The sequence below is a fragment of the Myxocyprinus asiaticus genome, chromosome 28, assembly GCF_019703515.2.
Source record: "Myxocyprinus asiaticus isolate MX2 ecotype Aquarium Trade chromosome 28, UBuf_Myxa_2, whole genome shotgun sequence".
NCBI classification, from domain to species: domain Eukaryota; kingdom Metazoa; phylum Chordata; class Actinopteri; order Cypriniformes; family Catostomidae; genus Myxocyprinus; species Myxocyprinus asiaticus.
The window spans coordinates 33,797,501-33,818,685 of NC_059371.1; the positions used below are offsets into that span (position 1 = coordinate 33,797,501).

Genomic DNA, 21,185 nt, shown 5'->3' on the forward strand with positions numbered 1-21,185 from the left:
AAAGGAAGAAATTCTCTATTTAATACCCAGAAGACATTACTGCCTGGACTGAATGAATAACTAAACGACCTGCTGATGACAGTACCATCTACGATTATTAGGTATACAAAATACTATTTTCCAGAGTCTAACCAGTATAAAAGAGTCCACTGTTAGTGAGCTGGATGTGTCACTTTAAACAGCTTACAGGCTCAGACTCATGTCAGTTCCGCTACAGGGCTGGACTGTATGTTAGCTGCAAAGAGTCCATTGGGTTTGCTGAGGAGAGGTTTGTATAAGCAGACAGAATGGCTGTCACACCGCCAGCCTGCTGTTGCTTGTCTGCAGTGGGCCCCAGGATGGATTGTGCTGGGAGGGATCCTGAGAATACGGCCGTCCCTCAACGCACGGCTGGTTCTCCTCTTTAGGGATGCCCACAGCACACAAACGCCGATGTCGCAGCAACCGGTCGGTTCTTGAAAAGTTCTGTGCGAGAGAAGCGGTTCAAAATTATAAAGGCTCATTTTTGCACCATTGCACCGATTCATTTAAATGAATCAGTTCATTCAGGTGTGTCATTAAAATGAACTGATTCACCGATTCATTTGAGCCATCACTCAAAAGGGTCCCAGAACTCACACAGCATTCCGAAGTGTTCATTTTTGTAGTTATCTGGTTAAATATTAGGACTTGGTAAAAATATAGATTTTCCGATGCATCGTGAAGATCTTCATTTGAATGATCTTGATATCGATTCTTAAATCCTAAGATCAATCTTTTACTCTATGCGTAACTTTTGTAGGCCTAAATCACGCATATGAGACCAAATTTGCACTATGCCCAGTGATTAAGTAGAATTGTGGCAAAACTGTTCAGCACCAAAATACTTTCACTGTGTGTTTAGGGTAAAAGTATGGTTTGACTCGTTCTGTGTAATGTGTGCCTAAAGTTGTGATCCTCGCAATCCATTTGTTATTGAATAATGTTTCTATTTAAACCCTTTCTGTTCTTTACAGTCAGTTGTTGATCAAAAACAACAATAAAGAAACATTTAACTCAATACACAAACAGCATGGATGAAGTAAAGCCATTTGAGTGCTCTCTCATTAATATGCGCTCTTTACAGGACTGCCGGTTTTCTTAAAGAGACAGTACCCATTTTTGGCACGTCTTCTACAAATCAAGGTAAATACCTGTAAGTAGTATAATTTATGCAATAAACAATTAAAATGTAACATTTATGTAATGCCTGGATTTGTATATTTTTAAAAAGCTAAAATGTGACCAAAATGATGTAAAACAAGTAAAATATAGTTTGTAAATTTAATATTTCCGTAATATACCTAGTAAGAAGGTCCCCTGTATAATTAACAGCATTAGCTGGGAGAGTATTTTATAACTGAAATATACCCATATGAAGCGCTATTGAAACAAATCGGTTTCAATACCCAGCCCTGTTAAATATTGCTGAATCACTGTTTTCAAAGTTTCGGGTGTGTTTAGTTGTATTGGGTGTTTTGTTTTTTTTTTTGTTTTTTTTAATAAATGTATGTGATCCAGTTTGATGTTGTCATTCTGAGACACTGATTAGGTTTTTTGTCAAATAATTTTTCCTCGTATGTCAAGTTGTTTATAGTTTCAATATATCACCAACCATACAGTTTTTATTCCCAAACAATAGGTCTGGGTATCGATTTAGATTTCACTTATAATGTCCATTTTGCTCCCAAATGAAAACAATTTGATGATTTGCTATACCAATTTCAATACCATAACAAAACACTAACTAATTTGAAATTTTTTTTTTCTAATGTTCTAAACTAAGTAATAATTCAATACAAGTAAACAGTCTGAAATAGAACAAAGAAACAAATTACACGCAATAGAACAAATTAAAACAGTAGAGCAAAGATACAAATTAAGATAACAGTGCTTTAAGATTTTAACAGCAGTATCAATAATTCAAGTAAATATTCAGACATGGAAAAAAGTAATGAAATGTAAAATATAAAACCACTTATATGACTGGTTTTCACTGAATGATTGTAATGCGTTAATACTTTTTAAAGTTCCTTAATTATTCAGCCAATAGCAGTGAGTGGTTTTCTTGTTGTTTGATTAATATTAACAACATCCTAGACAGCAGGAGGTATATTAGGCTGCACTTACACTTCAAGTCCAATATTTTGGTACAAATCTTTTGTCCCACTGTTCACATTCACTTTATACATAACTGACTGTGTTTACATTAAAGGGATAGTTCACCCAAAAATTTAAATTCATTATCATTTACTCACCCTCATGTCATCCCAGATGTGTACGACTTTCTTCTGCAGAACACAAAGATTTTTAGAAGAATATCTCAGCTCTGTAGGTCCGTACAATGCAAGTGAATGGTGACCAAAACTTTAAAGCTCCAAAAAGCACAAAGGCATCATAAAAGTAATTAATGCAACTCCGGTAGTTTAATCCATGTCTTCTGAAGCAAGCCAATCGGTTTTAGGTGAGAACAGACCAAAATGTAACTCCTTTTTTACTGTACATCTTGCCATAGACGTCTCTAGGCACGATCATGATTTCAAGCTCGATTACACTTCCTACTGCTTGACGCATGTGCAGAGTGCTAGATAGTGCTAGGAAGTGTAATCAAGCTTGAAATCATGATCGTCAAGTAGACCGCAGATGTCAAGATTTACAGTGAAAATGGAGTTATATTTTGGTCTGTTGGAACAAATGCTTCAGAAGACATGGATTAAACCACTGGAGTCATATGGATTACTTTTATGCTGCATTTATGTGCTTTTTGGAACGTCAATATTTTGGTCATCATTCACTTACATTGTATGGAGATACAGAGCTAAGATATTCTTGTAAAAATTATTGTTTGTGTTCTGCAGAAGAAAAAAAAAAAAAAAGTCACATCTGGGATGGCACGAGGCTGAGTAAATGACGGGAGATCGTTTTTATTTTTGGGTGAACTATCCATTTAATACCTCTCCAAGACGGGAATTTCACAAAATTCTGAACTGTACTTTACAGTTTAGGTGCATATCTGCATTACCGCGACTCCACTGGCATTGAGTAAAAGATCAATATTGTGATTCAAAGAATCAACATTGGGATTGTTAATATGAAGATCACGATTAATTGGAATTTTTCCCCCCAGCCCTACCAAATAAAGTTCTCGATTACAGCTTAGACTGACAAAGGATTTGTAAATCTGTTTAACCAAATCATTAAAAAGAATCAGTTCAAAAGAACCACTTAAGATTCAGACATGCATACTGTAATATCTTGAAAATGTAAATGCTTCAAGATGACCAGAGGGTATTAATTTTAATGTCCAACCATTGCCTATCACTGTTTCTAATCTCACCTGTTGGCAGCGATCACACTGATAAGGCTTCTCACCGCTGTGAACACGCTTGTGTCTCTCCAGGTGATAGCGCTGAATAAACCTCATGTCACACATATCACACCCGAATGGCTTCTCCCCTAAACACACAAAGACACACACTTTAACACTTATCAACTAACATTTCTCTTTGTATTTACACGCTCACTCAAAAGTATGGAAAAATTGGAATTATGTTGTGACCAAAAAATATTTCAGAAGTCAAATATTAGTTTTGTAAAGAAATTAATTCGATTTTATTTGACCACAAAAATAATTTCAAGCATAAGCCTTTAGATCAAGAGGTTTTTAAGATCATGAGAAACCTAAATTTGATCAAATATGTCCAAACATTTGACTAGTAGTGTATGTCTGTAAGTAAAGAAGATCTGAGAGCTGAAATGTTCATTGTGTACCCGTATGGGTGAGAATGTGCCGTTTTAGATGGTAACTACTGCGGAATGCACTGTAGCAGTGCTCACAGATGAAGTTCTTCTGCACTTGAGAGCCGAGTGAGCTATCGTCGTCAGCATCAGGAATCTCCACCTACACGTAACCAGGAGAATAGACATTCAGTGAGGGTATGAATATGAAAGGCATTGCTAAATGTCATAAACAGGCACACTCGCAGGGTAATACGCAGACAGACTGAATGCTTGCCTGGGGTTTTTCTCTCATTTTGGTGGGAAGTCCAGACTTCCTGTTCTTCTTCTTTGGTTGTGTGTTCTGGCTGGCTTGTATGTTTTTTTCATCCAAGAGCCGGGACGAGTGAAACTCTCCGTCCTTGCGGATGAGCTGTCGGAAAAACAGAGGCTATAAGTCACCAGTTTGAATGCTTATCATTTTATGAAATATGAAGCAAAGCAAAGCAGAGGGCAATGATCAAATTTCATGCCCTTCAGTTCAGAGCTGTGCATCATTTCAGAGGTACTTCTTACAAAAACATATCCAACCTCAAGGCTTTAAAAGAACGTTCCAGAAAATAATTTTGTTTCTTTCTTCAGTTTGTAAAAAAAAAAAAAAAGTTTACAGAACTGCACTCAAAATAGAAGTCTATTAGGCAAGGCAGTGCACCTGAATAACTGCTAAGATACACACTTTTGAAATAGTACAGCCACAGTATATTTATATAAAGTGGCATGCAAAAGTTTGGGCACCCCTGGTCAAAATTTCTGTTGCTGTGAATAGTTAAATGAGTAGAAGATGAACTGATCTCCAAAAGGCATAAAGTTAAAAGATGAAACTTTCTTTTCAACATTTTAAGCAAGATTAGTGTATTATTTTTATTTTGCACAATTTTAGAGTGGAAAAAAAGGAAAGGAGCACCATGCAAACGTTTGGGCACCCCAAGAGATTTGAGCTCTCAGATAACTTTTACCAAGGTCTCAGATCTTAATTAGCTTGTTAGGGCTATGGCTTGTTCACAATCATCGTTTGGAAAAGCCAGGTCATGCAAATTTCAAAGCTTTATACATACTCTGACTCCTCAAAAACATTGTCCCATCAATCAGCAGCCTTGGGCTCCTCTAAGCAGCTGCCTAGCACTCTGAAAATTAAAATTATTGATGCCTACAAAGCAGGAGAAGACTATAATAAGATAGCAAAGCGTTTTCAGGTAGTCTTTTCCTCAGTTCATAATGTAATTAAGAAATGGTAGTTAAAAGGATCGGTGGAGGTCAAGTTGAGGTCTGGAAGACCAAGAAAACTTTCAGAGAGAACTCCTTGTAGGATTGCTAGAAAGGCAAATCAAAACCCCTGTTTGACTGCAAAAGACCTCAAGGAAGATTTAGCAGACTCTGGAGTAGTGGTGCACTGTTCTACTGTGCAGCGACACCTGCACAAATATGACCTTCATGGAAGAGTCATGAGAAGAAAACATTTCCTGCGTCTTCACCACAAAATTCAGTGTCAGAAGTTTGCAAATGAACATCTACACAAGCCTGATGCATTTTGGAAACAAGTCCTGTGGACTGATGAAGTTAAAATCGAACTTTTGGCCGCAATAAGCAAAGATATGCTTGGAGAAAAAAGGGTGCAGAATTTCATGAAAAGAACACCTCTTCAACTGTTAAGCACGGGGGGTGGATCAATCATGCTTTGGGCTTGTTTTGCAGCCAGTGGCACAGGGGAACATTTCACTGGTAGAAGGAAGAATGGATTAAATTAAATACCAGCAAATTCTGGAAGCAAACATCACACCATCTGTAAAAAAGCTGAAGATGAAAAGAGGATTGCTTCTACAACAGGATAATGATCCTAAACACAACTCAAAATCCACAATGGACTTCCTCAAGAGGCGCAAGCTGAAGGTTTTGCCATGGCCCTCACAGCCTCACAGACTTTTGCAAGGAAGAATGGGCGAAAATCCCCCAAACAAGAATTGAAAGACTCTTAGCTGGCTACAAAAAGCGTTTACAAGTTGTGATACTTGCCAAAGGGGGTGTTACTAAATACTGACCATGCAGGGTGCCCAAACTTTTGCTTTGGGCCCTTTTCTTTTTCTGTTTTTTTTGAAACTGTAAAAGATGGAAATAAAAAAAGTAATAATGCTTAAAATATTAAAGAAATGTGTCATCTTTAACTTTATGCCTTCAAAATATGGAAATCAGGCCATCTTTTGCTCGCTTAGCTATTCACAGCAACAGAAATTTTGATCAGAGGTGCCCAAACTTTTCGATGCCACTGTATATTAACCTTATACATGTTAACATGAGACTAATAAAGTCATATTTATTTGCATAGCACTTTTCACAACACACATCATTTCAAAGCAGCTTTACAGAAAATGTTGCTGTAAAAAGAGAGAAAAAAAAATCATGCTATTAAAGTCCTCACTGTGCGATTATAACGAATAATTATATTAAAAATCATGCCTTAAAAATTATGGTCTTTAGGCCATAGGGGTTGCAGTTCCCCTGTGGCTAAAGAGCATGAACATAATAGCAATTTTAGTCCTCTATAAGTAAACTAAGTAGATGTTGCTGGCCAGAGTTTAAACAAAAGGATTTTGATTAAGTGTCTATGAATTCCATCCCAAATTGTTTGCAGAAGTGAATGTAGATGCAGTGTCCATATATCTGGCTGATTAAGGCTTTAGTTGGTATTCATTTATCGTCTATGTATTCTATTATAAGTGAGTGTAGTCCATCCTATGACCAAGATGATGCTGGGGAGGGAGACTAGTGTGATTAAATCACTAATTAAACTGGTTTGTGCAAAGCTACATCCAATTTTTTAACTCCTGTCATGATTATGTAAAGACTGTAAAGCAGGTACATTTCTGCAAAGTACACATTAATTACGTCTGTATTTATAAGTTCTTCCACCTAAAACAGCAGTCCCGCCACTAAAAGCATGATTAAGACAACTTCTCAGCTCAAATGACACATTTCTGTACAGAAGAATACAATTGCTTTAACAAAATACAAGCAGAATACCTTGCCACTAGACTTCCATTACTATCAAAACCATTTTTAGCCTGTTTTTACAAACTTAAATCCAAAACATTCATTTCAATGTTAAACCACAGAGATATTTTAAAACATAACGATTAAGTGATCTGTATTGATTAATAATAATTGTTTCCTCTTACCAGTGGTGGGCAGCTGACTCCTGAGGATAGCACCATGTGGCCGAGCTGGCGGTGGGTCTCCTGGTTGTGATTGTGGCTGTGATTGTTTTCTCTCTGTCCCTGGCCCATATGAGAGCCCATCTTCTTATGACTAGGCATCGAACCGGCCTGCATGAGTGCCATGCTGGACAGCACCGCTTCACAGCCCAGCAACCCAGCCTGTGTACACAAGCACGACAACAAACACACACAGAGTAGCTGAGTAAACTCATTAATTCTTCCCAAAGTCACCTCTTTTTCTAACCACTAATCTGAGATGGATTTGAAATTTGACTTGATATGTGAATCAAATGGGACCAAAATTAAGAAAACTACATTTTTTTTCAATTTGCAACTCCAAAATGATATTTGGTGAAGGGGTGGGCGATAATTTAAAAGGCAAAAATGTATATTGCAATATTCTTTTCTCGTCGACTACGCATTTAAATTGAAAGGGGTTAAAAAAACAAAGTTATTTAGGCTAAAATTACAAAATGAAAAGTACAATGAAAGCGCTCTCATCCAAGAAAGTAAGAAAAAGGCATATTTTCATGCAAGGCATAATGCAAAAGTAACAAATGGTGGATAAAATTAACATAATAATTACAATAATTATTTGTAGTGCAATGGCAACCTCTGATTGGAATGTGCATTCCCTACTATGTAGCAGTATTTTGCATAACCGCAATAGAAACAACGCTCAAATTTTGTTTTGCCGGTTGACACATTTCTTCTGGTGCATCGTTTTAACCGTTACATCACCCACCCCTAATTGGGTGAAAACTTGTTAAGAACATGTCTGGGTAATATTTCACCACAAAATCTAAAGAAAAAAAATTTCACAATTTGTTTTGCAGAAAGAAAACAAGGCACATTTTAAGCCCGTGAATATTTTCGCATTACTGTAATAATTAGTGGGGTAATTTTTTACCGTAATTTCAAATAATATATTCACAAACTGTAATGTTCAGAGGTAGATGGATATATCGGTTTTACAATTAGCCTAATCAGTGCCGACAGCTGCTTTTTGGAACTATCAGTTATCTGCAAATATGTATTCCTTAAAATAATTTTCTTTCTCCATGTTCATCTATGGCTTGCACTAGAGCAGTGGTTTCTAGTCCTGTTCCTGGAGGCTATATCTCCCTTATTTGACACACCTAATTCAGGTCTTGGAATCCCCACTAATGAGCTAATGAGTTGAATCAGGTGTGTTTGATTAAGGAGATATCCAAAATGTGTAATGTTGGGGGGCCTCCAGGAACAAGGTTGGGAACCACTGCACTAGATGATTCTACAGTAAGAACGACTTGGTTCAACGTTATAACAGCGGCCACTAGAGGTGAAATAAAAACAATCTAAATCCTTCATTACTGACAATATCCATTCATACTTTTAACCTCACCTCATTTTGATTAGATAATCTAGTCTTCTAAATTAAAGTGAGAGCATACAAAGAAAAATGCGACTATTGAAATGTGCACCATGCACATGCATTGTGTCTCCAACTTCATATGTTGTAAATAATAATAAACCTTATTCCTCATTAAACCTCATCAGGTGAAATCTCTCTCTCTCTCTCTCTCATATATTATATATATATATATATATACACACTGTATGTAACCCTTTATCTGGTCAATATATAAGCTATAAAAAAGCTGAATTTGGTAAATACTTTAATATAAAGCACTGTAACAGAGCCAAGTCTCTGTCATTTCAAAATAAGAGTCCCCGGTGTGTTTCGGTCATGATTATAGTTGAAAGTTCTGTTAGTTGAACAATAAACTGCATCTGGAGTCATATTAAGGAAAGACTTTAATTTATTTTTTTACATTCTATAAATCGTTTTTAGAAACTATCGACCGATTAATCGGTTATCGGCCTTTTCCACCACCTTAGTTATCGGTATCTGCAAAATCCACTATAGTTCGACCTCTAGTACTGTTTTTTTTTATTAAAATCCAGATATATTAGGCAGTACAACAATTATTAATATGCTGTATAAATACTTTATAATTTAAACAATATATCATCATAATTGTTTTAACATTACAGTCATGAGAATGAGATTTCGCATTACATGTATGATGGTTGTGGATGTGATATGTCACAATGATCAAGAAAACAATATCACAATGCAAAAATCGTAATGATCCTTAAGCTTAATTTTCTTTAAGCTAAATTATGACAAACTGCTTGTTTGTATGACAAATTGCTAGTTATGTTCCTTATTTGTAAGTCGCAAATAAGGCAAAATGTACATTTTCGTTTTTCATTCTTTTGATTTTGCATGAAATATGCCCTTGACATCATTTGTGAGATTCAATCTTTTGCTGTAAATAATCTGTGTAAGTTCTGTGGTAACAGAGAAAAAGATAGGCTAGAGAACTGATTAAGAATTGGTTTAAAGCACAGAACAGCCAGTGGAAGCAAAGGAAATTAAAATGACAGACTTTTTTTTTTTTTTTTTAAATGGCAACAACAACTAATGTGAACAAATGCAGATGAAGGGGGAAAACACTGACCCATTTAATGTGATCTCGCACTGAGCTGCTGGAAAGGTGTGACATCGCAGTGGTGAGAGTATGTGTGTGTGTGTGTTGGGGGACAGAACTTCGCTCTGGGCAGGGAGTTTGTTTAAAGACCACACAAGCCCCAATCATCAGGGGCCAAAGCCTAGAAACAGAAGGGGTGATATAAAGCCAGCGGAATATCTATCTCTATCCATGACGTTACCACACATCCAGCCCACCATTAACATAAGTTTTCAAGCGAGGAAAAAAATAAAATAAAATCACAGTTTTTATTAGCTAGAATCAGACTTTTTCCATGTTCATATTGCCAAGCCTCTGTTTGTGTAGGCATTTAGGACTGTGTTTTTAAGCCATAGAGTTTGGCTTCGGTAATTGGTTTTTCACATTTCCAGGCGTCAAGAACCCCTAAATGACATCTGGAAACAACACAGTTCAAAACTGAATCTGAATGAAGTGGATTCTCATTGGTTCTGTCAAACTGGAATGGTAGGAATACATCCAAGCGTTTATGCCCTGTTGATTTTGGATCATATCAGTCAGGATCTGGGATTCAATAGAATGAAAAAGCAGATTTATTTGACGCACCCGCTTTCCTTCCAGCACAATTATATTTCTTCTTCAACACAATTATAAATCATGAAAAACACAAAGACATGGTTTGAATGAAAGAAATGAGGCGCATATGCAGCCACAGACGCAGAGCATTGGTAAAATAAAGTAGTTGTACTGTCCAAAATGAACAAATCATGCGAGTGTGTGAATATATTATATGATGTAAAGTCCTGACCTAAAACATTCATTTTTGAGAGGATTTGGCAATCAGATTAAATGCATTTCATGAGATAAAACATTAGATTGCATCAGTATTATCACATGGCAAACACAATGCAATCTAAAGCAAGTCAAGCTAAAGAAAACAATTTTGACAAGAAAGTACCTATTTAATACAAGCCATTAAAAGTAATCAAAGGGCAAAAAAACAAGTTGCCTTGCAGGTTGTGCTGAAAATAAACCACAATATATGCATGCATATCAAGGCAAATATTAAAAGCAAGAAAGTGCATTAATTCAGAACTGTATAAGCATTCTTCTTCAATCTAATCTGTACACACAATGTTGATGTAAACATACCCGTTCACATCCATTCATCCTATACACAGCAGAACAGGGCGTGAGTTCACCGTCTATTTAACTTCAGATTGCAATGCTTTTAAACAATGAGTCGTCGTTTTAATACAGTTATATATGGAATAAAAATAGCATCGCACGCTGAATGTTTTTTTATTTTTTTTTTTACCTTAGTCTTCCACGCTTATAGTAGATCTATGTTTTCTTGTCGGACTTGCAATTTTTCAGTTTACAAACACAGGAAACATTACCGGAAGTGCTCTATGGGGAGAGCGTCTGTCACGTGATCAACACACTGGCATCACAGGCAACATCCGGTGTAAACAAAGGCCACGTTATGCAAAAAGAAAGGAATAATTTTATTGATGTGTAAAACGTTGAGCAGTACAGCTGTCGCTTTACAGATTTGTGCAGTCTTTGAATTTTACTATGCATATGGGAAAAGGGTAAATATAAAGGATGATTTTGGATAGTGACTGGCGTTTTACACATTTCTAAACAAAGTGAAATAAAATAAAATAGAGCTTTAGGTTTGAGGAAAAAATCTTTCAACCTATCATCTATTGACCTCCAGTCTAGGCATGACTAGAAAAACGAAGCAAAAAGGAAAACAGAATTATGACTATCGTTTAACACACAAATTCCAAGTTATTATTACTATTTAGAATTGTCATCAAGCTAATTTCCAGTTAAGAGTACAAACAAATGTAATAGAAAACTCATAATTCAAAGAATAGTTCACCCAAAAATGAAAATGCTCATCATTTAGAGAAGAATAGAAGCCTTTATTTTGGTCACACATTATACATACATTTTTTGCATATATACAGTGAAATGTATTTGTTTTCACATATCCCAGCTAAGCTGGGGTCAGAGTGCAGGGTTAGCCATGATATGGTGCCCCTGGAGCAGATAGGGTCAAGGGCCTTGCTCAAGGGCCCAACAGTGGCATCTTGGCGGTGCCCAACCTTCTGGTCAGTAACCCAGAGCCTTAACCGCTGAGCCACCACTGCCCCTCATTTAGCCACCACAGCCCCCCAGATGTGTATGACTTTCTTTCATCTGCAGAACGCAAATATTTTTAGAAGAATATTTCAGCTGTGTAGGTCCTCACAATGCAAGTGAATAGGGAACCAAAACTTTGAAGCTCCAAAAAACACATGAAAGCAACATGAAAGTAATTCATACGACTCCAGTGTTTAAATCTTCAAAGTGATCCAATCGATTTTAGGTAAGAACAGACAAAAATAGAACTATTTTTTTCACTATAAACCTTGACATCAGCGGTCTCCTTGGCAATCTTGATTTCAAGCTCGATTACACTTCCTAGCGCCATTTAGCACTCTGCACATGCTTCAAGCACTAGGAAGAGTAATCAAGCTAGAAACCATGATCGTGGCTAGAGACTGCAATGCAAGTTGTACAGTGAAAAAGGAGTTATATTTTAGTCTGTTCTCACCCAAAACCAATTGGATCATTTCTGAAGACATGGATTTAATCACTGGAGTCTTATGGATTACTTTCATGCTGCCTTTGTGTGCTTTTTGGGGCTTCAAAGTTTTGGTCACCTACATTTTATGGACATAAAGAGTTGCGATATTCTTCTAAAAATATTCATTTGTGTTCTGCAGTAGAAAGATAGTCATACTCATCTGGAATGACATGAGGGTGAGTAAATGATGAGAATTTTCATTTTTGGGTGAACTGTTCCTTTAACAGGTGTTGAAGGGATGGGAGTGAACTAATCCAGTGGCTAAATCTGTCAGAATTTAGCAAAACAGTCGATTGAAATTACTTATAGCACCTTTAAAGTTTCTTTCATACTTATTTAGGCCAGAATCTATTAGATTCATTCACTTTATCAACCTCTTCACAACATATACAGACATTAACATTTAGCAGAGTATGCATAAATTAGAAGTACAAGAGGTAGCACTCTATAATCTATCAAGAAAATACTGTTTGTTCCTTCCCTACATATCTCATTAAAAATAAGGATGAATTGACCTCTGTGGATGCCTATTTTCTTGCTGGCATTATCATTGTAGTAAGTATTGTGTGCTGCTAAGTCAAAATGTTAATTCAGAGAGCTTTTGTTACCTTTAAAAAATAAGCTCATTTGAAAATTGGACATAAAAGTACAATGGGATGGTGAGAGGGGTGATGTGATTGGATATAGCCTATATTGTGGTGAGAAGACAAACTAATTACAGGTCCATTCCTAGTCTCTCTATCTCATCAAGAAAGAAATCCATGTCATTGGTGGTCAGCTGAGGTGAAACAACAACCATACGGAAGAAGTTGACTTGTCCATCCATGGGCTGGTAACCCACCATCATTGTCCCATGTTTAATCATTCTCTCTTTGATCACTGGCGCTACCTGGTGGTGTAGATTGGGCATCACATTAAGATTTGCATAAGTAATTCAATCCTCTGCCCTATTCTGCATACATTAAAGGTGTACTCAGTAACTTTTGTTCATGTCATCTTGGACTTACAGTGACACCAGTGGTGTGGATGCAGCATAATTCAAAATAAATAGTTTTCAGTTACAGATGCCATTGTAGAAATTCACTATTCACAATCAGCCACGAATAATTTAATCCAAGAGTTAAAGTGTCAAATAACAAAATGGTTACTGAGATTAAGCATGTAGTATTCAGCTGGTCATGTGATACTAAAATGGCAGCCCCATGAGGGCACCCCTGCCCCATGTAGAATAAAATAACTTTTACAAGGTTACTGATATGACTAGAGTCTTCCTCTCATGTGAGTGGTCGTGATTTTATACATATGTTTCAAAATGACAATTCATTTCTTTAGGAGTAAAAGTTTTTTTAATGGGGAAAAAATTACTGAATGCATGTTTAAACAAAACCAACCTTTGATAAGCTTTCCTGGTAATCCGCACTGTTCTCTTTTCCTCTCAGACTTGGTGGTATAAACCAGAAGCAAACATTCACAAACTGCCCCTGTTAGTAAAACATACGGCATGTATAAATATCTAAACATGTATTCTATTTATATGAACATGCTCACTATTTTTGGCTTTTATACAGTATATTACCTTACAGACCAGCTGAAAATTCTCTCGTTTCTCCATTTTTTCAACTAAATACCTGGTGCAAACATGAATAATTAAGAGTGCTGAAAAACAATACAATTTGACAACTATTGCAATGACAATATATTACTATATGATTATAATTTCTATCTATTTATCTATAATTATAATGATAATAATAACAACAACAACAACAACCACCATGCATCTAATACCTTGCAAGGGCAAAAGCCTTTTCCACACGTTCTGCAAGGCCATGTGTTCCTATTGCCTTCCACATCAACCAGAGTTTCAAACAGTCAACCTTACGCCCACACTGTATAGACTTGTCTCCCGTGTCCAGACTTGTATCATAAAACTTGTCTTGTTGGAACAAGTAAGTTGCGTTGGCACTGTGACAGCGCATCAGCAAATTCTAAAGATTAAGATAAAATTACAAATCTGTATTGTCTTCATGGGTATGGAAACTGCTTAGGAAGCCTAAAAAGACAAGTGCACAGTTTACTTTTAAACATCTATTCTGAATGTTGTAGGAAATATTTATTTGACTAATAGGTAAAAACAGTATGTGAACTGATTTACATTTGACTGTATACTGTACGTGTGCGGAGTCAATTTGGATTCAGAAAAAAAATATAAAAACAAAGTGACAATTTTTATGTAAAATTAGGAATTTAATACTGTATATGTACATATGTCAATCTAAATGGTTTTATTTTAAAAAATATTTTAAAACATATTCCATACATCCGTGACATTTTCGAATTAGGGCTGGGAAACAGAATGCATTAATTTCGCAATTAAATTGCGTTTACAATTTATGACCATGAAATTATTTTGAAATTATCATGAAAATTATGTCTTATTTTCCGGAACAGTCGGGTATTATGTGCGATTAATCTATATTAGTCTATTAATATATCGCGATATATTGAAAGAAAACTGTGTGATTAATTATTTTAAAAATTGTAATCGATTCACAAACCTAATAATATATAATACACACTACCGGTCAAAAGTTTTGAAACACTCATTCTTTATTATAATTTTTTTTTTTTTTTTTTTTTTTCTCTTCTCACATTTAGAATAATAGTAAAGTCATCAAAACTATGGAATAACATAAATGGAACTACGGGAATTATGTTGTGACTAAACAAAATCCAAAATAAATCAAAACTGTGTTATATTTCAGCATCTTCTAAGTAGTCACCCTTTGCCTAGAATTTTCAGAAATGTACTCTTGACATTTTCTCAACCAACTTCTTGAGGTATCACCCTGGGATGCTTTTTAAACAGTATTGAAGGAGTTCCCATCTATATGTTGGGCACTTATTGGCTGCTTTTCTTTATTATTTGGTCCAAGTCATCAATTTCAAAAAATTTTTTTTTAATTAATTACATTAGTTTTATAATGAAATAAATTAATATGGTGGCACAATTACATTTTTGTCTACAAAACTAACATTTAAGCATACGCCTTCAGATCAAAATAATTTTCAGATGTGAAACATTTCAGTCAAGTGTTTCAAAACTTTTGACCGGTAGTGTAAATAATAATAAAATAACCTAATAAAATAATATATATATACACACACACACACACACACACACACACACACACACACACACACACACACACACACACACGTATACATTATATAGAAATTATAAATACACACATTATATATAGTCTTCACTGATATACTGTATATGTGTAATATATATTTACATGCATGTATTTTACATGTGTTGTCTGCCATATATCAGATTTCTGTATGGAAATGCTCAATTTCACAAGCTTTTCATACCGTGGTATCTCGTAACAAAACCACACTGCACTGCAGGCCAGCTAGAAGCATTTTGTGGGGGTTCCAAGTCACAGAGTTGGCTCTGAGTACAAAAATAAAAACATTTCAAAATGATACAGTCAAGGATGGGCCACTCTGTCCTTAAAAAGATCTTACATAGAATAAACATACTATTTAAAATACATTTCCTGGCTTTTTCAGCCCGATAGTTAACCGAGTTCAAACCTTTCTATCCCTGAAACCAGATGCTTGTGTTTTTTGGAAAACAGCACACTTCCTCCCCAAGCGGCCTGTTAAGGTCAGAAGATGGGATACAGTTAGGAAAGAGAGAACATTTTAAACATGAGCATTTTAAATGCAAACAACATCTTAGTTGAGGCAAGTCATTTTCATTTTATAGTGCTTTTCACAACAAACATCATCTCAAAGCATCTTTACAGAAAATTATACTGTAACAGAAAATTAAGCTGTAATGCTCAAAGAAGTCTCGCAAAATTGTTTACATAAGGAAACTATGCCACACTTACGTCAACATGCATCCACATGCCGTTTCTTTCACTTATGTCAGCGATACGGTTGAGGGGATCAAAGGCACCCTGCACTGTCGTGCCCGCTGTGGCATTGACAAAGAATGGGACAGCATCCTGAAAGACAGAGATTGGTCAAACACAATTAACATTTGACCTTCAGATACTGAAAGGGAGAGTTTGCCCCAGAAATAAAAATTCTGTCATCATTTACTTACCTTTATGTTGTTCCAAACCCATATGACTTTCTTTCGTGGAACACAAAAGGATGTATATTGCAGAATGCTGTCCATGCGGTTCGTTTCAATACAACGAAAGCAGACATATCATAAATGGTGTCCATACAGTATGACTTGTGTGCTGTGTGATTGTTTTTTTTTTTTTTTCAAGAATAGACCAAAATTCAAATAATTATTCACTGAAAATCTTGCCTCTGTAGCTTTCAAATCTCATTCACAATTGCACATAATTCAAACTTGGAGTGTGAAAATGCCTCTTGCAGGGTTTGACGACTTACAAGCTACAATGGAGGGGGCCATTTTCTGTCCCAAATGACATATTTTGGTCTGTTCCTCACACAAAGCTATCGTAGAACTTCAGAAAACTTGGAGTATAGAGTACCAGTCGAATGGACTGCTTTTATGATGCTTCTAGGTCCTTTTTTGGAGCTTGACAGCCCGTGGTCACTGTCTGCTTTTGTGGTATGAAAAAGAGCAGCATGAACATTCAGCTAAACATCTTTTTTGTTTCACAGAAGACAGAAAGCCATACTGTTTGTGAACAACATGAAAGATGAATAAATAATGATCGAATTGTCTTTTTGTTTTTTTGAACTTTTCCCTTAAAGGAATAGTTCACCCAAAAATGAAAAGTCTCTCATCATTTACTCACATTTATACCATCCCAGATGTGTATGACTTTCTTTCATCTGCTGAAATCAAATGAAGATTTTTAGAAGAATTTCTCAGCTCTTTTGGTCCATACAATTCAAGTGAATGGGTGCCAAAATGTTGAAGCCCAAAAAGTCAGCATAAAAGTAATCCATAAGACTCCAGTGTTTAAATCCATGTCTTAATAAACAATGTGATAGGTGTGGGTAAGAAACAGATAACTTTCACATTCTTCTTCTTGTGTTTTTGGTGATTCATATTCTTCATGCATACCACCCCTACTGGGCAGAGAGCAAAAAATGAGCAAAAAAATGACATAAATATTGAACTGTTTCTCACCCACATCTATCATATTACTTCTGAAGATATAGATTTAACTACTGGAGTCATATGAATTACTTTTATGATGCCTTTATGTGCTTTTTGGAGTGTAAAAATGTTGGTACCCATTCACTTGCATTATATGGACCTGCAGAGCTGGAATATTCTTCTAAAAAAAAAATAACAAAATCATAATTTGAGTTCTGCTGAATAAAGAAAGTCATACACATCTGGGATGACATGAGGGTGAGCAAATGATGAGAATTATTCATTTTTGGATGAACTATCCCTTTAACAAATGTCCATACTTATAATAAAATGCTTCAATTTACCAAAGAAATTAGCAGGAATTTAAATATTTACTTGGGATTTTGCCTGCAAAATTTTTGCTTCCAGTTCTTCTGGTATCATGCTGCCTCTGTGACGGAACAAAGAAACAACTTTATGAAGTGAAACACCAGTTTGGCTACACAAGTTAGAGATGAAAACTACCTATACCTCTCATCCACTTGTACAAGGAAAACATTATCCGTTCCAATACCAAGAAAAGCAGCTGCCTTTTTCATGGAGTAATGACTCTGGAAGACAAAAACGATAACAAAATATGTTGGTAACAATAATTGCACAGTAATGTTTTGGTTACATGCCCGAGTGCCCTTTCAAATCTAATGTTAGCATAAGTATATGTCTTTTTACCTGCTGTGAAGTAAATATGGCCAGTCGCGGTACGGCCCACAGGCCTTTTGTCTTCACTTGGGGGAAGGCCCAGTATCGTGCAACATTCATGGCATACATGTTGGACATAGAACCTCCAGGACAGAATATACCATCTCCTTTTGGCCATCCAACCAGAGCACGTAGTTTACAAAGCACTTCCTCCTCCATTAGGACAAACACCGGAGCCACTTCATAGGTGTACCTGTAATAACTTCACACTAAGTATGTTGCGTATTGATCAGTTGTGATATACACATTTATTTTGTATTATCTCAAAGGTATTTCGGGAACACTAAACCAGTGACTTTGTGCTGTTGTCATATGGTGTCATCTGATAACTATAAGTTCTCTAATATTTACTTATAACTATGACAGTAAGTTGTAATGGAACATCTCAATATGAAAGTGTAACAATTTTCAATTTACTCTGTTTTACATTGATACACTCTATTACATAACATAATATCAAACCAATGGTATTTATATACCAATATAAATGCACTTCTCTAAGCAAAACATGGTCAACATTATATAAAGAATCAGACATTTTATTCAAAATTAAGAAAAAAAATAATTTGGACACTTTGAGGAACATCTATAAATAGGCTCATGTGCTGAACTACATACATGGTTCCACCTGCATAAACCTACAGGTGAACTGACTTCATACATCTACTAAAAATGACACCAGTTGGTTTAAAGTAATTAAAAATGGCTCAGAAAAGGTCCAGCATCACTTATTTTAGCAGGTGCCATTTGATTTGATATTTTGTGTCTAATCCCAAGACATTCTGACATTTTTAAGTGTCCAAATATTTTTGAGGCCAGTGTACAGTATATGAACTAGAGATCTTCTGAAATAAGCTCATCCACACTCACTGGCTGGTGTTCAGAGTTTCAGTGAGCAATCGTCCGGTCAGGGCATGGTAGTCCACCCCAGCAAACAGCTGGTTGAAGAAATGAGGATGACCTGTGAATGAGAAGTTTTGACAAGGCTGTTACCTTATAATCAGGAATTGGCAGAGGAAACGTATTGATTTAAGACTTAACCATTGAAAAACCCATCGATGGATCAATAATTTGAATATGGGTTATGGTGTCTATGATGTCTATGATGTCTTATGTCTGGTGTCTTATGGTATCTATGATGGTTATGGCCCTGGCTTTAGAGTAGATCGCCCATTCCAAACAACATCCTATAATGCAGTATTTCCCAATCCTCGTCATGCTATTACCCCCAACACTACACACTTTGAATGTTCCTAAACTGACAAACCTGATTCAAGCTCCATGACCTGAATTGGGTGTACCCCAAAACTAATTGTGCATTGTTGGGGGCCCACAGGACCAGGATTGGGAACAGAGCTGGTACTAGGATGCAGTCTTTGGTGTGGTGTGGGGGGTCTCAAAGTTCATCGTTTTGCTGTCCGTCAGCGTGGGGCATCAGAACTTTCTGAGCAAAGAATAAATCCAACATACAGGTTTTAACGCTGTATCTCGCCACATCTTGGACCCTTTGCAGTAACTGCTGGTGAGATTCTCCATGTTCTCGGAGCTCCAGGTCCAGAAGAGTTCTCAGCTGATCGGGATCTTTCCACTCGCACACCTGTGATTACAAACAGGGCCGTAGCTAATGGGGTGAAAGGTGGTAATGATTCTAGGGGCCCACAACACATTTTTAACTGTATTTTTTTAAATGAAGAGGGCCCAGAATTCCTTGCCAAGTAGTTGGAATTGTGGGTTACTAGAAGTATCATCTTCTACAATACAAGATAATATAGTAAGACACAGAAGTCATTAAATGAGAAGATACATTCTCGAAAGACAGACCTTCTCCTTTATGTCAGTGCCCTTGTTAAGTATCTCCTCCATAATCACTTGGAAAGCCTCAGTAAGGAACAGCTTCCCATCGGAGTCGTACAATTCGGATTCTTCCAGGTGGACATGGCCATTCATATATTCTATGGGATTCATATAATGTGAGATCTCTTATCAAATAACGCAAAAGGTGGGTTAATTGTGTTTTTATACAACAGCGGCAACAGCTAATAAAGATCAAAATAAACTATTCTTACCCCAGATCTCGTTTATTTGCAAAACTGTACGCCGCGTACGGTTGCCAAGCAACGTAGCAATCGCAGACGATTTAAAAAACGGCTTCGAACGTGGCTCATTCTTTCAGAATTTTGAGTCGGAGCTATGTGATATTAATAAGCGTTATAAATTCCAAGGCAACAGGTTACGTCATCAACGCCCCAAATTCCTTTTTTTTTTTTTTTTTCTCGTTTCAGAAATATGACACCAAAAGAGGAAAATGTCTCTCTCTAAGACTTAGCTGAAACATGCAAACATTTAAATCAAATATTATAGTGAAGAAACTAGTTTGCTGATGTTCAACTTGTTTCGTAAGGTTTTAGTTATTTATTTATTTATTTTTGCTTTTGGATATCCAAGAGATCAATAAAAGCGCTCAAGGAGCGTTGCACGTTGCAATTCCTGCAACTTATGTAATGCATTCTATACAATGCATTCTTTGTCTATCATGCCTCGATTGTTCCCCATATTCGAAAATTTTCCACTCACAACCCCCAAACGATTGCAACTTTTTCCTGCTTCTAAATATGATGAAACTATTAAGCGCACAGTAGGTTAGTCATACAGTATGTTACATTATCAGACCCAAAAATGCACGATTCAGCAAAACTAACAAAGGAGTGGATTAAAAAAAAGTTAGTATGCCGTTATGCATGCATCCAAAAACAGAACAAACAATAAACATTCTCACCTTTAGGAACGGGCGAAGTCATTGTGATGCTTAATCTCCTTTTTGCTTAGTACATGAAAACTCTACTGTAGCCTATAGTGTCTGATGTCTTAAGGATACCTTCAGACCCCAGTGGTTAAATGTAGGATGCAGCATTCATATATGTGCTCACCCACGCCCGGCATCGTCATTCAAGTGACAGCCTAATTGGATTAGAATGATAAGGGTGTGTCAACAAAAAATCAATCGTTAACTCAAAAATAGCTGTCTAAATACACAGGAGATACTAAAGGGTATCAGTTGCTTTCTATTTTAAGTGCATCTTTAGGTAACATAATCAGCATTCATGGTTTTATGGTGGTTTAATTATTATAATGCTCTTGTTTAATTGATTTTTCCTGCTGCACAGTCATTGGATGGTTAGGCTACTGATAGGGTCTTGTAT

The 21,185-nt window shown here is 36.2% G+C and overlaps 2 protein-coding genes across 10 annotated transcripts in view; both read right to left on the minus strand.

The window, feature by feature from the left end:
- The window catches only part of LOC127419094 (zinc finger protein 740-like), a 12,629-nt gene extending 1,711 nt beyond the window's left edge, over nt 1–10,918 (minus strand). Inside the window, exons 1-8 of one of the 7 annotated variants that reach the window (XM_051660204.1) lie at nt 10,818–10,892; nt 10,652–10,727; nt 9,512–9,662; nt 6,966–7,163; nt 4,034–4,168; nt 3,790–3,919; nt 3,356–3,474; nt 1–465 (exon numbers count right to left, since the gene is read on the minus strand). The exon at nt 1–465 is cut by the window's left edge and continues 1,711 nt beyond it. In XM_051660204.1, coding sequence (XP_051516164.1) covers nt 295–465; nt 3,356–3,474; nt 3,790–3,919; nt 4,034–4,168; nt 6,966–7,163; nt 9,512–9,662; nt 10,652–10,665 — 918 coding nt within the window. In that variant the 5' untranslated portion in view covers nt 10,666–10,727; nt 10,818–10,892 and the 3' untranslated portion in view covers nt 1–294. Of the gene's footprint in view, nt 466–3,355; nt 3,475–3,789; nt 3,920–4,033; nt 4,169–6,965; nt 7,164–9,511; nt 9,663–9,784 lie in introns of all 7 variants that reach the window. The other 6 variants (XM_051660208.1, XM_051660206.1, XM_051660203.1 and 3 more) reach the window with 6 other exon arrangements.
- Nucleotides 10,919–11,412: 494 nt separating this feature from the next.
- On the minus strand, nt 11,413–20,916 carry LOC127419093 (cysteine sulfinic acid decarboxylase-like). 3 transcript variants are annotated; one of them, XM_051660199.1, is made up of 14 exons: nt 20,762–20,916; nt 19,807–19,937; nt 19,456–19,582; nt 18,856–18,946; nt 17,956–18,178; nt 17,758–17,837; nt 17,623–17,677; nt 16,049–16,165; nt 15,747–15,811; nt 15,522–15,603; nt 13,929–14,128; nt 13,717–13,768; nt 13,532–13,621; nt 11,413–13,029 (listed from the first exon to the last, which is right to left on the minus strand). In XM_051660199.1, exons 1-14 carry the CDS (start codon nt 20,781–20,783, stop codon nt 12,856–12,858), a joined length of 1,509 nt encoding a protein of 502 aa, XP_051516159.1. In that variant the 5' UTR covers nt 20,784–20,916; the 3' UTR covers nt 11,413–12,855. The 3 variants fall into 3 exon arrangements, with proteins under 3 accessions (XP_051516159.1, XP_051516160.1, XP_051516161.1); XM_051660200.1 differs by lacking the exon at nt 20,762–20,916 and adding an exon at nt 20,052–20,179; XM_051660201.1 differs by lacking the exons at nt 19,807–19,937; nt 20,762–20,916 and having other exon boundaries at nt 19,253–19,785.
- Between the last annotated feature and the right edge of the window lie 269 nt (nt 20,917–21,185).